This window comes from Zonotrichia leucophrys, chromosome 22 (assembly GCF_028769735.1).
Source record: "Zonotrichia leucophrys gambelii isolate GWCS_2022_RI chromosome 22, RI_Zleu_2.0, whole genome shotgun sequence".
NCBI classification, from domain to species: Eukaryota; Metazoa; Chordata; class Aves; order Passeriformes; family Passerellidae; genus Zonotrichia; species Zonotrichia leucophrys.
The window spans coordinates 5,111,659-5,127,538 of record NC_088191.1 but is presented as its reverse complement, the minus strand read 5'-3'; the positions used below and the strand labels follow the sequence as shown (position 1 = coordinate 5,127,538).

The 15,880-nt window shown below is 49.7% G+C and overlaps 1 protein-coding gene across 3 annotated transcripts in view; it reads left to right on the top strand.

The window, feature by feature from the left end:
• Nucleotides 1-4,167: 4,167 nt before the first annotated feature.
• DOCK5 (dedicator of cytokinesis 5) overlaps nt 4,168-15,880 on the top strand; it is a 91,118-nt gene continuing 79,405 nt past the window's right edge. For all 3 annotated transcript variants that reach the window (XR_010442617.1, XM_064730967.1, XM_064730966.1), the window contains exon 1: nt 4,168-4,323. Coding sequence is in view for 2 of the 3 variants with exons in the window: in XM_064730967.1 (XP_064587037.1) it covers nt 4,281-4,323 (43 nt within the window). In the remaining variant the exon portion in view is untranslated. The remainder of the gene's footprint in view (nt 4,324-15,880) is intronic.

Here is a 15,880-nt window from a genome sequence, read left to right as displayed (position 1 = left end):
GAATTTAATTATTGATCCTGTTCCTGCTGGGGGCAGAATAGAACAGGCTGCCCACCAATGGCCCTGTGAAGCAACAGAGAAAATGAGCAGGAAAACATGGATGTGGTGATAAAAAAATGAAATAAAAGACTTTCTGAAATAACTCCAGCTTTCAGTGAGAGCTGAGCTCGCTCCCTGACATTTGCAAATCCTGATATTTGATGGAGCATTCCCCAAGTTCCCCATTTGGGTAAAACCAGCACTCCAGTTGCTACTTGCCTGCCTTTCATGCTTTGCTCTGGTTTTCATTTGCTGCCAAGAATTTGTTTCACCTGGGCTGGGAAAACACTGGCACAGCTCAGGCAGCTTATCTCAAAATCAGGAATCTTACAGTAAAATCAGGGCCTGGGCTGTCAGTTCCACTCCTGAGCAGAAAATTGGCAGCCAGAATTCAGCAGGCCTTGGAAAAGAGTTGGTGTCTCCATGAAAACTTTTCTTCTTTAATGATCTGGCCCCAGATCTCAGCAGGTTCCTCAGTTCCCCTCCTGTCCCCTTCAGGACACCTCTCATGGAGCTGTTTCTCCTCTTTTTTGGGGGGTTGTGCTGCAGAAATCAATGCCCAGGCCAAGTAAAATAAAAGAAATAAAGAAAGAAATAAAACTGCCTTTCTAAGGGAAGAAACAGCTGGTTTTGCTCTGCTGAGGAAAAACATTTTAACTGATTTTGGGTGTTAGCACACAGAGGGCACCTTGATTTTCAGCAAGGAATATTCCATTCAAAGCACTGAAACTTTACAAGATTTAACCATCAGCCCTGGAGGGTGATGGATGGAGCATTCCCAGGACGGAAGGGAATGCAGAGTGACCAAAAACCCCATTCTCCTCTGCTTCTCTTGTTGCCATACACTGCCCAAAAAGGCCACAGAAAAGCCACATCCCAATCACAGCAGGGAATAGTTTGAAATCCAGGTGGTCCAAAATCAGACCTAGAAAATCACAGTTAATTGTCCTGACATTCCAGTGACACTGCTCATCACATGAAGGCCTCACAGCCCTTTGCAATATTAAGTTCCCATCTATAAAGCCTGGCTGAATCTTTCAGGATTTGCCAAAGCCATGAATATTTTCTGTTCCCACATTTTCTGACCCCATCCCACCAGGAGGGGCCTCTCTGTGAGCCCCCAGCTCCAGGGAAACCCCACTCAATCCTTAACCAGAGGAGCTGCAGCTCTTTCTGCATGAGAACAAGGGTTTTATGTGCCAGAACAACGTCTGAGCGAGGCTGGCTGGGCTGAGTTGGTGTTTTATAAATACCAAATCAGTTGAGCAGCTCCAGCTTGCAAATCTCGTCTCCTTTTCCTTCTGTGCCTCCCTCCACGCTGTGCCGAGGCCTCAGGTGCTGCTGCAGTTCTCAGGAGCACCTTGAGCCCCTGGAGCATCTCCCCAGCTGCAGCCCTTGGACAAGACCCAGCCATCATTTCAGGGTTTGGGTCAGGGTTATGAATTTTCTATAAATAGGGTTATGAATTTTCTGTCGGTTTTTTGACCTCTGAGCCTCAGGCTGAGCCCCCCCAGGGGGCTCCCCTGTTGGGAGAAACCCTCCTGGAGCTGTTTTGTGTCAGGAAAGAGATGCACTGGATTTTTTTGGTCTTCACGTTCTTGTTTATTATTATCTTATCTAAAGTTTTGCACGCTGTCCTCACCAGGCTCAGTGCACTGGAAAAGCACCACAAAAATGGCCAACAATCTCTTGGTACAAGGTCTTTTAAGACTAAACTATCCAGTTAAGGAAGGACACCTAGATTATTTCCCCTTTTAACCCAATAACTGATCCCCAAGAGCTGCAATGCAAATTTTTCCACCCAATTACAAAATGCCACCCAAACCCATGGAGAAGAAGGAAGAAGAAGCATGAAGAATAAACCCAGGACAACACTCTGTGCCCTCCATCTTGCTCCTGTCCACAACACACTAAAAACCCCAAACCCTCAATTTCTCACCAAGTGATGCACCTACACTGCTCTCTATAATCTATTTCACACTTTTGTGGATTCTGGTCTGTCTTGAAGTCCAGGAAACTTTCTCCATGGATGAGGGGCAAAGTCAGAGCTCCCCTTGGGGTCAGGGCACCCCAGAGCAGACACAGAAATATTCCCTGTGGTGCCCTGGGTTTCCACAATTTTCCATAAATTCATTTCCCCGATTTGGCTGCCTGCTGCACCCTGGATGTGACAGGACTGCACATCCTGGGTGAGTAACACTGTGTGTGTGTGTGACAAACCCAGCTCTGTCCTGGGGGTGCCACTTCAGCACCACTGCTACAAAAACCAGGGCACTGTGCACTGGGACTGTGCCTAAGAGTGACATTGAGCGTTCTGAGTGCAGCTTTTGGCTTTTGTTTGGGTTCATTTGTTAGAGCAAATTGCTGATCATTAATTCTTATTTATGCTGCTCTGCCCCTTCCAGGCGCCAGTGAAGAGGAAGGAAAACTGAACTTACTGGAAACACAGGTGAGAGAGGAGGGAGTATGGAAAACTCTTCCTGAACACGCCAGGCAGGGATCAGAGACCCAAAGTGCCCAGGGCACCCCGAGAGCTGAGCAATAACTCTGCCCTGCTGCCTCTCACTTGCAGTAAAATAATCAAAAATGTGATGATCTCTCCAGATCTTCGTGCTTTAATGCAATTAAAGAGTGGTCAGCTGTTAAAATACTCTGAATAATCATTGTTCTCTTTCATGAGACAGAGGTGTCCTGTCTATGGCAGGGGGCTGGAAGGAGATAAGATTAAAGTCCCCTCCAGCCCCACCATTCCAAGAATCCATGGGCTCCACGGCACTAGTACAGACCACATCCAGTTACTACAGCCCTGGAGAGATGGGAATAACCTGGATCTGCTCAGTTTGGCCCTAAGGCTGGGTGAACAATGTGATTTAACACCTCTCTAGGTGTTACTGAGCACCCCTGTACCAAGACCTTTGCCAGCCCAGCCCACACACTGCAGGATGCAGCCAGCCCTGCTGTGGCCCTGCAGGACCCAGCTGGTGCTCAGCGGGTCCCCATGTCCCTGCTGGAGGTGCTTCACCTCCAAGCCCTTGCTGGAGTGGCAGCTCCTGGCCCTGGAGTGGGGCTTGGCGTCACCGAGCGCCGAGTCAATCTCTAGAACATCGAGTCTCCTGTCAAGTGTGGCCCTGTGACATTTCCCAGATGCCTGGAGTGCTTTTCCAGTAACCTCGTTGTTTTCTTAACTATTAATGAGTTACTCTGAAAGCACAGCAGCCTTGGAGCAGCCTGGGCTGGTGGAAGGGGTTGGGATGAGATGGGCACGAAGGTCCCTTCCTACCCAAACCATGCCATGATTCTGTAGAACCCCAGAATATCCTGTGCTGGAAGGGACATGTGGGATCACTGATCCAGCTCCTGGTCCTGCACAGACACCCCAAAATCCCACCCTGGGCACCCTTGGAGTGGTGTCCAAACCCTCCTGGAGCTGTGGCAGCCTCGGGGCCGTGCCCATTCCCTGAGGAGCCTGGGCAGTGCCAGCACCTCTGGGGGAAGAGCCTTTCCCAAAATCCAACCTTTCCCTGATCCCCAACCTCTCCCTGGTATCCAGCCTCTCCCTGACCCCCAACCTTTCCCTCAGGTCCAACATTTCCCTCATGTCCAGCCTCTCCCTGATCCCCAACCTCTCCCTGATCCCCAACCTTTCCCTCAGGTCCAGCCTCTCCTTGATCCCCAACCTCTCCCAATCCCCAACCTTTCCCTCATGTCCAACTTCTCGCTGACCCCCAGGCTCTGGCTGAATCCCCTCATTCCCAGCGCCAGCGGGGCCATTTCTCCTCGCTCACACCCACCCCCTGAGGCAGCGATACCGAACCCAGACCCAGCCCAGTCCCGAGCGGCTCCGGCCGGGTCCCGGTGCCGGGGCGGGGCCGTGCGGGGCAGGTGATGCCGGAGGCGGGGAGAGCTCCCTCCTTCTCTTCTTCCTCCTCCTCTTTCTCTTCCTCCTCCTCCTCCTCGTCCCGTCACGCTCTCCCCGCCCTCTCCTCTCTCGGCGCGCCGGGGAGGCTGCGAAGTTGGGCGTGTGCGGGGAGTTCGTGGAGCGTGTTTGGGACCGGCTGTGGGCGGCGGGAGCGGGCCAGGAGCGGGGCCAGGAGCGGGGCCAGGAGCGGGGCATGGCTCAGCTGCCCGGGGCGCCCGGCCCGCGGCTCCAGCGCGGGGCTGCGGCGGCCGAGGCGCGGCGCTGAGGAAACCCCGGGACCCCCGAACCCCCCGAGACCCCGGGGAGCCCCGGAGCCGCCGGCATGGCCCGCTGGATCCCCACCAAACGCGAGAAGTACGGGGTCGGTGAGTGATGCCCGCCGGGATGCCGCGGACCTGTGCGCCCCTTCCCATCCCATTCCCTCTGTTCCGTACCTTCTCTCCCACTCCGTCCCATCCCTTCTCTTCCATCCCGTCCCTTTCCCTCCTTTTCCTTCTCTCCTTCCTCTCCTTTCGCTCCCATCCCTCTCGGGCTCCGGTCCCGGTCCGGCAGTGCCCGCTCCCCGAATCCCTCGGGGTGTGTGTCCAGCGCTGGCTTCCAGGAATCCCTCAAAGTTCAGGGCTGACTGTTATCATTTTGCCTCTCTAGCATGTTTTACACTGAAAAAAAGCTATAGCACAGCAGAAAAAAATTGCCTGCTGGTGTGCCTGGAAAGAGATGTGCTTGGGAAAGGATAGAGAGTGTCATGGGCAGGTTGAGGGCTCTGGGTGCTGGAAATCTTGATTTAGGGTGAGGGATGGGAAGAGCTTGACTGGAAGTGTCCCAGGCCAGGCTGGACGGGCTTGGGCAACCTGGGATAGTGGAAGGTGTCCCTGCCCACAGCAGAAGGGAAACTGGAGGAGCTTTAAGGACCTTCTGACCCAAACTATTCCATAATTCTGTGATCTATGATTCACAGACTGACACCTTGTACCTCCGGCTCTGTGCCTTGTTTAAAAGGATTTTTCTGAGTGCTGGCTCACTTGTGTCTAACAGGAACAGAACTTTGTGGTGTTGCTGATAAAATTCCGCTTTGCTTGAGAGTTTTAAACCCACAGTTTTGAGGTTGATGGTGAGAACTGGGCAGGGAACATTTGGCAGAAAGACACTTATGACACAGCGAGCTTTTGATAATTTGTGTTACTAATAGTGATCTTCTGTGCCACTGGTGCTCAGCACTGGACTTCTCAATGTGAGAAAAAAATTACTAATTTCGTGCTTGCAAAGTGTTCACCACCCCAGCTCCCCTGAGGGTGTTCAGCCTGCGAGTTTGAAGGTGAAAAACCTCACCCTGCACGATTTTCACAGCAAATTGAGCTGGGTGACCCCTCCAGTTCAGAGTGGCTGTGCAGGAGCTGCAGAGACATTTTACAGCCTTATCTGGTTTCTCCAGGTAACTGGCAGGGTGTGGAGTGCTGACACCCTGAACTTTGTTTCTTGCTGTTTATCCATGGAAGTGTGCACATGAGATTGCTGTGGGCATCTGTAATTTCCAAACTTCGGTGGATGATCAGATAACCCATATCCTGTGGGGTGATGGGCTCTGCTGGTGTTTTCTGAGCACACCTTTGAGCTGTTCCCCAGCTGGAATGGCCTTGGGCAGCAGATGAATCAGAGGCACTCCTCTGACTTCCCTTTTATTTATTACCTTCCGGGGTGAGTTTTCCGTGCTGGCCTCAGCCAGCTGCTCCTTGTGACAGCTCCTTTCCCACAAAGGGCACTGGCCTGAGAGTAAGCAGGGTGGAGGGAAAAAATGCCTCTTCCTGCATGTTTCCACCCAAAAAGTGTGTGCTGGACGTACCCTGTGAGTCCTGGGTGATCAGCCGGGTGAAAAAGGTGTTTTCTGTGCCCAGGTGACATGGGGCTGTCCTGCTGCAGCTCTGGGGTTTCATTTGCAGCCAGCACTGATAAGGTTGATCCACAGGCAGTTTTAGAATTATTGAGGCACTGCCTGGCTTTGACTCACTGCATTGTAATTTTGTCATTTTGGTGTTTGCAGACTTGATGAGTTTCTTATCTGTGTGTCCTGTGCCCAGCTCTCACTGCTGTGGGGTTACCTGGGAGGGTTGATGGCGTTTGAGTGGGAGATTTGGGCTTCTGGGCTGGGACTGTACCAGGGCTGGAGTGGCTGAAAGGAGGGGAATGCCCTGGGCTGTGTGAGGTGGTGACACATCCCACATGTTACACATGAAGTGTAACAACACAGCTTTTGTTCAGAAAGAAGAGACTGAGGGGGGATCCCACCAATTCATATAAACACCTCCAAAGGGTGCCAGGATGGTGCCAGAGCCTTCCCAGCCATGGCCATAAAATAAAACACAAGTTCCACCTCACCACGAGGAAGAACTTTTTCCATGTTCTGTGGAACAGCTCCAGGGAGGGCCTGGAATGTCCCTCTCTCTGGAGACATCCCAAACCCACCTGGATGATTCCTGTGTCCTCTGCTCCAGCTGGCCCTGCTGGATCAGCTCCTGAGGTCCCTTCCACCCCTCAATAGTCTGGGATTCTGCAAAGGAACACCCAGATTGTAGCTGCTGGTGGTCTCTGCTGTGGAAACTTCTGTAGAACTGCTTGGATTTATTAAAAACGTGACCCTGGAATCATGGCAGTGTAGTGAGGAATTCCAGGAAGTCAGCTGTGTGATTCAGTGTCACTTGTCTGATTGCTGCCCTTCAGAAGGGTTTCTGTGCTGGGTTCTGTTTTACAGACCCATTCATTGTGAGTTGCAGTGGATTTGCCGGGTTTATTCTGCCCTGAGCTGGTTGAAGCTGGGGAGGGAAGATGGCAGAGGGCTGAGTTTGGAGTGGCGGCAGCAGGGAGGGCAAACTGGGAATTGCAGTTTTTAGGGAAGCAAACGTGAGAGTCAAGCAGCTTGCAGCTCCTGCCTGGCAGTGAATTCCCAAGTGACAGATGGGCCTTGGGGAGGGACAGGAACCCCACGGAGCAGCTCCCAGGCAGCATCTCCTCCTGCCTGGCTCTGACAGAGCCTCCCTGCCACAGGTTCCCCTCTGATGGCAGACTGAAGGAGCGTCTTCATGGGAGGCTGATCAGTTCTTGGGCCACGCTGAACACAATAACCTGCTCTGCTCATGTGTTTCTCTCCAAAAGGAGTTGTCATTTGCAGAAATCCTTTCACAAAGTCTCCTTCCAGTCAAAGAACTCTGCTCTGAGGGAAAACACACCTTAGTGAATGCCTAAGACTTTTAACTTTTCTTATCTATTTGATTTAAAGGTATTAACTCAGAGCATAAGGAACCAATAATGTAATTACTTTCTTTTTCTGCTGGCAGTAACCTGGATTTGCACTTTACCTCCAGTGCTACACCTGGGTTGTAAAAGCAATTCTGTCATTGCTCATCAGCTGTGCCTCACTTTGTGGCCTGGAGCCTTAATGGAGTGAGAGAACCTGGAGTCTGTGGAATCCTAAATTAGTCTGTAATAAATCCATTATAAACAAGCAGCCAGGTCCCTTTTCCTGAGCCTTTCTCTCACCCAGAGCAGGGCAGGGTGGCAGTGCTGCCTCTGGGCCAGGTGCTTTCCAGTGGCTGCAGTGATGATGGATCAGGCACACAGGTTCTTGTGGCCCCTCTGACTATGAACCAACAGGATGTGAAGTGTTTATTCATCCTTGTGCAAAGCTGCAAGTGCACCAGTTGTTGAGTGAACACACAAATCTGAGCTTCCAGAATCAGGAATTATTAACTCAGGTTTGCTTGGAAGAGCTCTGAGATGTGAAAAGCAGAGTAATTTGCATTTTGGGGAAGGTGGTGGCATGCACCTGGATGCACTGGGAGGGCTGGGGGGATTCCACAGTCCTGAGGGAGCAGCTGGAGCTGGGCCAGGGGGTTTTGGGTTGGATTTTGGGAAAGGCTCTTCCCCCAGAGGTGCTGGCACTGCCCAGGCTCCCCAGGGAATGGGCACGGCCCCGAGGCTGCCACAGCTCCAGGAGGGTTTGGACAGCCAGGGGTGCCCAGGGTGGGATTTTGGGGTGTCTGTGCAGGGCTTGGTTTGGATCAGTGATCCCAGTGGGTCCCTTCCAGCTGAGGCCACTCCATGATTCCTTGACCCTCATTTTTGGGGCAGTGTGGCTGTTCCACAGAGTGTGTGTGGTGGGACTGGGGAGGGAGCTGGGAGATTTTCCTGGCATTGCCCTGCCAGGTTTGGGTGGCCTCTCCCAGCCCTGGCGGGAGCACAGACTGGGCTGCTTTATTTGAGGATAAGCACTGAAGTCTTTCCTGTGTCACATCCCGCTGGTGGCTGGTTCCAGTCATGGCCCAGGAGTGGCAGCAGCTCCCAAAGCCCAGGCAGGGCCTGGCAGCCCTGGGGGGCTGAGGGAGCTGCGGGACCAGCTCTGCTCACCGGGCTTTGGTTTGTGGTGACTCCTGTGAGGCCTTGGAGTCGCTGCCTAGAGCAGGGGCTAGACAGAGTTAGAGAATAAAGTGGGCATTTATTAATAATAAAAATTATTATTAATAAAAATATAATAATTAACGATAAATAATGGCAAATAATAAATATTTATTTAATATTAATATTTATTAATATAATTATTGTAATTATTAATAAATTAATAACTAATTTTTAATTATATAATTAATAAATATTCATTAATGATATAATAAATATTTATTTATAAATAAGATTATCAATATTTATTATAATTAATAAATATTAATAAAAATATAATGATTAAATATGAATAATGGCAAATTAATAAATATTAATAATATAATAATTAAACATAACTAATAACAAATTAATAAGTATTTATTAATAATAAATATCATTAAAGGCCTTAAAGGTAGCTACACCTTGGGCAGTCAGCAGCATCCAAGGTGCACAGTGGTCCTGAGTTTTTCAAATATGAGTTTGGTTCATTTACATATCAGGGGTTAATTGTCCAATTACAGCTCCAGGTAATGAAGCCATTTACCCCCAGTTCACTTCTGTTGATGCTTTTTGGGGCCTGAGGCAGCAGAGTGTCCCTGGATCTCAGGCCTGGAGGGATTGTTCTGTGTGCCCAGAATGTGAAGCCGGTAACCAACACTCTCTGTGCAGTTCAGAGGGATGCACTGAGGCAGGGCAGGATCTGGAAAACAGCAATGCTGGAACTCGAGGCATCACGGGGGTGCTGGGCCCACAGCTCCGGGCTCCCTGTCCCGTTGCAGGCACCTGCAGAGCTCTCTCCTCAGTCTGGGATCAAAGCCCTGCTCAGTGCTGGAGCTGTGCATTGTGTCCAATTAGGGCAAAATCCGTATTTGTCTCAACTTGCTCCTTGCTTTTCCCCACCATTCCTGTTCTGACTTGGAGCTCACGTCCCCTCTTGTGCCTCTGGTTCCTTGCAGGGGCTCCAGAGGCTGGAAAAGCCAATTCCTCCATTCCTGCTGCAGAGCTGCCCACCTTCCTTCCTGTGTGTGCAAACTCTGCTCATTTCTCCTGCTTTATTCTCATTTATGGCTAAAAATTGGCTGATGGCAATGCCAGCAAAATTCCCAATGGGGAAAAGCAAACCCTTGGCATTGTTAACAGCAAAGAATTGAATTTTCCCAGCAGATGACACTTCATTTCTGACCTAGTTTCCAACTTTTATTGCTGTGTCTGCAGTTGATTTGATGTGAAATTTGGCTGAGCTGCTTCTTGCTTCCATACTCCTTTCTATTTTTTTTTAATCTATATTAGCCAGGGTCTGTCTTCTCTTATTTTTGGTGATTTCCACTCTATTGCTGTAGTCATTCCCTGTGAAATTAATCCTGTGGACTTCAAAGGCATCTCATTGCCACGAACAAGACTTGTCAATGTTCCTTATCTTACTGTGAAAAGAAATATTTCCCCAAGTGTTTTGTGACTTGTGTTGAGTTTGTGACTGATATCACCCTGGTGTTCAGGAACTGTCCCACAGTTCATCTTTTTAACAATTAAATCCCTTTATGGAGGCTCCAAAGAGGCATCCAGAGCTGCTGGGTGCTTCTGGAGCTTGGCCTGAGCTGTGCCCTGCTGATTAGAGGGGGGTTCATTGTAAAGGGACCACAGGAACCAACCTCCCCCAGAGCTGGGGGTGGGACCAGTGCTGAATTTCACACCAGTTCTGGATTGTTCTGGTGGTTCTTCCTCTGGCATAGGGGCTGTATTTGCCAGCACAACTGCAAATGGGAGTTATGGAGAGGAAAAGCAAAATAAACACTCATGAACTGAGAAAAATGTAAATATATTGGTCAAGAGACAGTGACAGTGCATAATGTATAATATTCTTTATCGTCATGTGTAATAATCCTTATCATTCAGCTTTGAAATATGCACACCCCTTCTACCTGCAAACTTGAATTGGAAATCTCTATTTTTTGCTCTTCAACTTGCACTTTACTTGACTGGTAGGACATTTCTCTCAACTATTGCTTTTAAAGAAAAAGCTCCTATTTCTGCCAGGACATTAAAGTCACAGCCATGCCCAAGCTTAGAGCCACGTCAGCCCACAGCCATAAACACATTTCCCCCCTTGCTGCTGGAGCTCAGGGGATGTTTCAGGTCCAGTGCATTTAACTGCTGATGCCTGAAATCCTGCCATGGACTGGGTGCATTTGCCAGCAAACCTGTGCTAATAAAGCCAGCCCATAAATACAAGTTTCTAAACAGCTTTTTGGGCTGCCAGACCATGGTTGCCTTCATAAAGTGATGATGGTGCAGAGTTTCAGTTGGAGCAGTTGCTGAAATGATAAAAAAATGTCTTTTTGGTGCAGTACAGGCTGTTCCTCCCAGGGAGATCTCCCTGGACCAGAGGGGAAAGCTGCATTTACAGGATTCATTCTGTGGCTCATTGTCACAGCACAGCCAAACCCAGCAGTGCTGTGGGAGCATTCTGTGCTCACTGACAGTGAATTTTTGGGAGGTGTTGGTGCAATCCAAGTGCCCCTGGTCCTGGAGGTGCTGAGTCTGAGCCGAAAGTTCATTAAGGTGCAGTGGAGATAACGATTCCTGCTCTTAGGAAGTGTGGAACTTTGATCCTCCATGGCAATAAAGCCATTTATGGCTTCAGCTCCAAAGTTCTGAGAGTGGCTCAGAATGTCACGGACAAGTAGTGGCCAGTTAGTTGTGGAAAAATGCCTTTTTATTTTTCTTTTTTAGCTTATTTCACCCGATTCTTCCCACAGTTCCATTCTCCTGCTCTGACAATGCCATTGAGGCTTCAAGCTGCTGAGAGTTTGATGTAAAGGAATAAAGTAGGGAAGGCTTCAGTGCTTAATTCTTCATCTCCTGGCATCTCAGACAGTTTAATTAAAACTTAGTGCAAATTTTGGAGCAGTTTGTTCTTCATTCTTCCTGGCAGCAAAGGGATCAATATTCTTGTTTGGATTTTTGCTTCTACTTTAAGACCCAACCCCCCATCCCCTGCCAAGATTTCCTGCTCCTCATTTTAATCCTGTTCCCCTATTTCTTGTTACCTGGGATAGGTGGTAAGAGAAAAACGCAAGAGAAAAACGCCTTGGAATTGCCATTTCTGTGGAAATGAGGAGCTGTGAACCAGTCTGGCTGTGCAGTGCCGGTTCCTGATGGGCTCTGTTCTGCACAGTGGGATCAGTGAGCCCCAGGCCATTAAGGGAAGGTCAGTCTGCCCCAAAGTCCACCTTGGCTGAGCAGAATTGCAGTCCCGTTGTTGTGCATGTCAGAAATTCTCCTTGTGTTGCCCCTGCCAGCTCCAGAGAGCTCTGGGGTTTCCATGCAGGGCTTTGCCAGTGGAGCTAAAAACCCCCTCAGCACTGAATCCCAAATTTCTCCCAATGGGCTGAGCCATGCTGTGAGTTCTTTCCCCAAACTATGGGAGAGCTGCTCTGTCTCCTCCTGAGCCCTGGCTGGGCAGGGAGGGTGTTGGAGCCCTCGTTACAAATTCCCAGCTGTTTCTGAGGCGGGTTTTGTTCGCAGCTTTACCCTGGATTTGCTGTTGGTTGTGCTGGAGTTTGAGCTCAGGGTTCCTTTGTGGTGCAGTTCAGCCCCCAGGCACAGCTGGACCCTGTGCCCAGATGTTTCCCTCCTTAACCCCTCATCTCTGCCCCTGCAAAGAGCAGAGCTCAGCCTGGGAGCACTCCCAGCTCTGAGCAGGGGCATTTCCAAGTTCTCCTCCTCCTGCTTTGATGTTTTGCCCAGTGAGAACTGGGACAGTCATTTCAAGCCAGTGGCAAATTCAATTAATTCTTTTGAAAGTGCCACACGCTTTCAAGTTGGAAACAAGCTGAGCAGTCCAATTTATGGAGTGCTGGGGTCTTGCTTTTACAAATCTGCCTGGAACTATTATTGGGAAAGTTACTGTGTTGTACTTAAAGTACCAAAGCACAAATTGCACTTTTAGCTTGCAGGAGGAAAGGTAATTACAGACAGACTTGGTAAAATCCAGTTGCAGTTGTGTGGGTGTTGTAAACAAACACTGCATCTTCACAGGCTGTAAAAATGAGAATTAAATCAGAGGTTGCTTTTGTGGAGTTGGATTTCAGAGCCCTGGTAGGGCTGTGCAGTTATTAAATCAGAATTAGTGCCACAGTACTGTGGGGTATAAACTCCTTCTTGTGGAGGGCACAGCCCCAAGAATGGCTTTGTGTTCTCCCAGGTCTCTTTGTCCAAAGGAACAAAGGAAAACCATAATAGAAAGTTGAGGTGTGTTGAGTTGCAGGCTGGGCTGAGCACAAACCACGCTCTGCCCCTCGTAAACCAGTGGCAAAACCCTTTGTGCTGTGGTCATGTTACAACAATTTCATGGGTCAGGGTGATTATTTAAAATGTTTTAATGTACTTTTGAGAGAATACTGATCCTTCAGTCTGGCTGTTGGTGCTGGGATCCCAAAGAGGCAGAACAAAGCTGCAGGGCTGGGAGGACAAGAACATCAGCACCTTGAACCCTGGCAGGGATCGCCAGGCCTGGGGCACTGCAGCCCTAAAAGCTGTTTGGTGCTCAGGCCAGGCTTCGTTATTTATCTGCCCTTTTCATGTGCTGCTCTCACTGGGAAGCACTGGGAGCAAAGCTGGGCATTCCCAAGCCACAGCCTGGGCAATCACAGCATCAGGGAAGATCAGGTTGGAGGAGACCTCAAGGATCACCTGGCCCAAGCTCTCCTGGCCAAACCCTGAAGAGCACCATAAACAGATGCCTCCAACCTGATAAAATGTACAGAGGTGTGAAGAGAGGCCAGGCTGTTTTTCCAGCTGAGTCTCTGCAGAGGGAACATTTCCTGGTGTTCCAAGGGGACTGGAATTGCAGGTCTGGGTGTTTTGGTTGGTTTCTTTTTTCTGAAATCACGGCCTAGATCTGGTTGGGTGCTGTAAATTCAGGAGCAGCCTGGCTCCTCCACTGGCAGCACTGATTTATTTCTCCTCTGGCTCGCAGCACTCCAGACAGAAGCTGAGACAGCTCATGTAGATTAATTCCTTATCTGAGCTTAAAATCCCCAAGGGCCCTTCAGAGTGAAAATAATAAAGGAAATGGAGAGGCCAGTGAAGAAAATGACACAGCAAAAGGTTTGTGTGTGGGTATTCACTGGGTGGAAAATAAAGCAGAGTGTCTGTGAGGGTCAGAGCACAGGAGCAGCTGAAGTTTGGCTCCTTCCGCCCTGAGTGCTCTGAGACAAAACAGTTTGTGCTGGGGTGAAATTGTGCTGGGCCCAAATCTGCGTGTTTAGGGTGTATCTGTGTCCTGTGTGCAGTTCAGATGCACTCTGAGAACTGAACATTCCTTATTTTTACACAGATACCGTGGTGTAAACACTTTGTGACAAATATCTGAGGGGAAGGCGATGGATGGGGATTCTGCAGACATGAAAATACAGATATTATCTCTTTTTTTCCTTACAGTCAGGATATCTCGTGCTTCAGCAGTTCTGAGTGATGTCAGTTTGCCTGATTTGGATCTGAGAAGCTCTAATTAAAATCCAGGGACTCATTTGTCCCTGCTCCAGAGCACTGGTGTGGAGCTGCCTGTGGGTTTGGGGTGTTTAAAGCCATAGGAGGCCATGGGATCATCCCATGGGAGCCCTTGTGTAACCTTGGGAAAGCCTCCCCATTCCCATGGGCTGGGCTGTGAGGTTGTTTTTCCTAAAGCAAGCCAGGCTTTAGGAGATTAAACCATTGAGGCCAGGATCTGATCCAGCCCCGGATGGGGAGTGAGACAGGATTAGCCCAGAGATGGTGAGGGCATGGCTGAAAGCCTTCCCTGCTCCCACATCTGGGAATCACTTCCATCTGGGCTCTTTGGGCAGGACAGAGTCTGTAAAACCTCTGATTGTTTGCCTGTCTCACTCCAAGGTGATCCATTATTGACAGGAAATCAGGGAATCGTTCAGGCCTTGATCAAGGGTGCATCCAGTGCTTGTGCTGGGCAGGTGGGCAGGGCACCCCCTCACTCGGGTCTGGCTCCTGGCACAGCCTGAGGCTGGAAGTGTTGGAAGCCTCTGGAGGGCAGTGGCTCCTCCTGCTTTTCTCCTGCTTCCCAAAGAGAGGGTGAATGTAGTAGGAGTCCTTGTAAAATCTATGTATTGTGTAAGTGGCCTTGCCCTGATCCTACTTGTTCCAAATGGGCTGCAGCTGTGATGCCCTTAATTGGGTGGCAGCTGTGGCTAATGAGGATAACTGGGGTAAAAGGGGGTGGGTTGAGAGCCTTGGAGGAGCCCTGATGAAGCCACAAGGAACAACACTGCTGAGAAGAGCTGCTCGTGAAAAAACCACCTAGAAGGTACAGGACTCTAGAAACAGGATAATAACAATATGAATACAACAGGTGAATGTAAAACCCCACAGTGACAGCATCCAGGTTCCAAAGGGCACGTCCCATCCTCCTGCAGAGGCAGCTGATGTCATTGCTCAGATGATTTCATGCTCATTTCTGAGATAACCCAGTTTAGAAATGTGGAGTGTGTTCATTGTGTGAGGTCAGCCTGGACCAGGGAGTGCACAAGGTGCTGAAGTCATGAACCCCCAGAATTGCAGGAGTTTGGGGCTGGAAAGGACCCTGAAGATCCTCTCATTCCTGGGCAGGGATGGGCCACCTGCAGCTCACTCTGCTGTCTAAGGGTGGCTGTCAATGAAAGCATTTCCAGCTGCATATTCCCATTAAATCTGAGGTACTGACACCCCAAATGCTCAGCTCTTACTCAGAACTTTTGGAGTTGATCTGAATGGCAGCAAGCACCATCCAGGAGTAGGAATTTTCCCATAACAGTGACTAAATGTCCATATTTCCCAGTGTTGAACCATGAATTACTTTTTTTATCTAAATCTTAATTAAGCCATTCTCAGTTTGTCAGACACAAATTCCTGGGAAGTTACCAGAATGTTTTTGCTCCATACATAAAAAAGACTTTGTTCTTGTGAAGAATGAATTCCTTGGGTAGTTCCTTGTTTTTTCAATAAAGCCACTGTGTGTTTGGCTGGATCTTGGCACCGGGACCATCCCGGGCTCCTCCAAGCAGGGCTGTCCTGCAGCAAAGCCATTCCTGGGTGCTGCAGCAGAGCTCAGATCGCTCTGGTTCTGGCTCTGGGGTTTGGCTGTGGGGCTGAGGGATGGAATGAGCTGGGGCTGGGCTCCTGAATGGGATCCTTTGTTCTGGGGAGCTCCCCAGCCTGTGCTGGCAGATGGGGGGCAGGGGGAGCGGCCGTGGCATTTGGACAGGGCTGGTGTGTCTTTGTGCTGGGTGGGGCGGGGGGTTCAGAGCCAGCTCACAGATAATGGATCTTGCAGGGGCTCTGTTTTCCAGCCAATAATTCACATTTCAAGTGCCCTCATGGAGGGGAAGATTCCATTTCCTTCTGATTTGAGTTACACAGAAATTGTGTGTGATGTTTCCTGCTTTGTTCTCTTTGCGTTTTGAGGCATTTCAGCCCAGCTTGGCTTTCAGGGCAGTCTTGGAA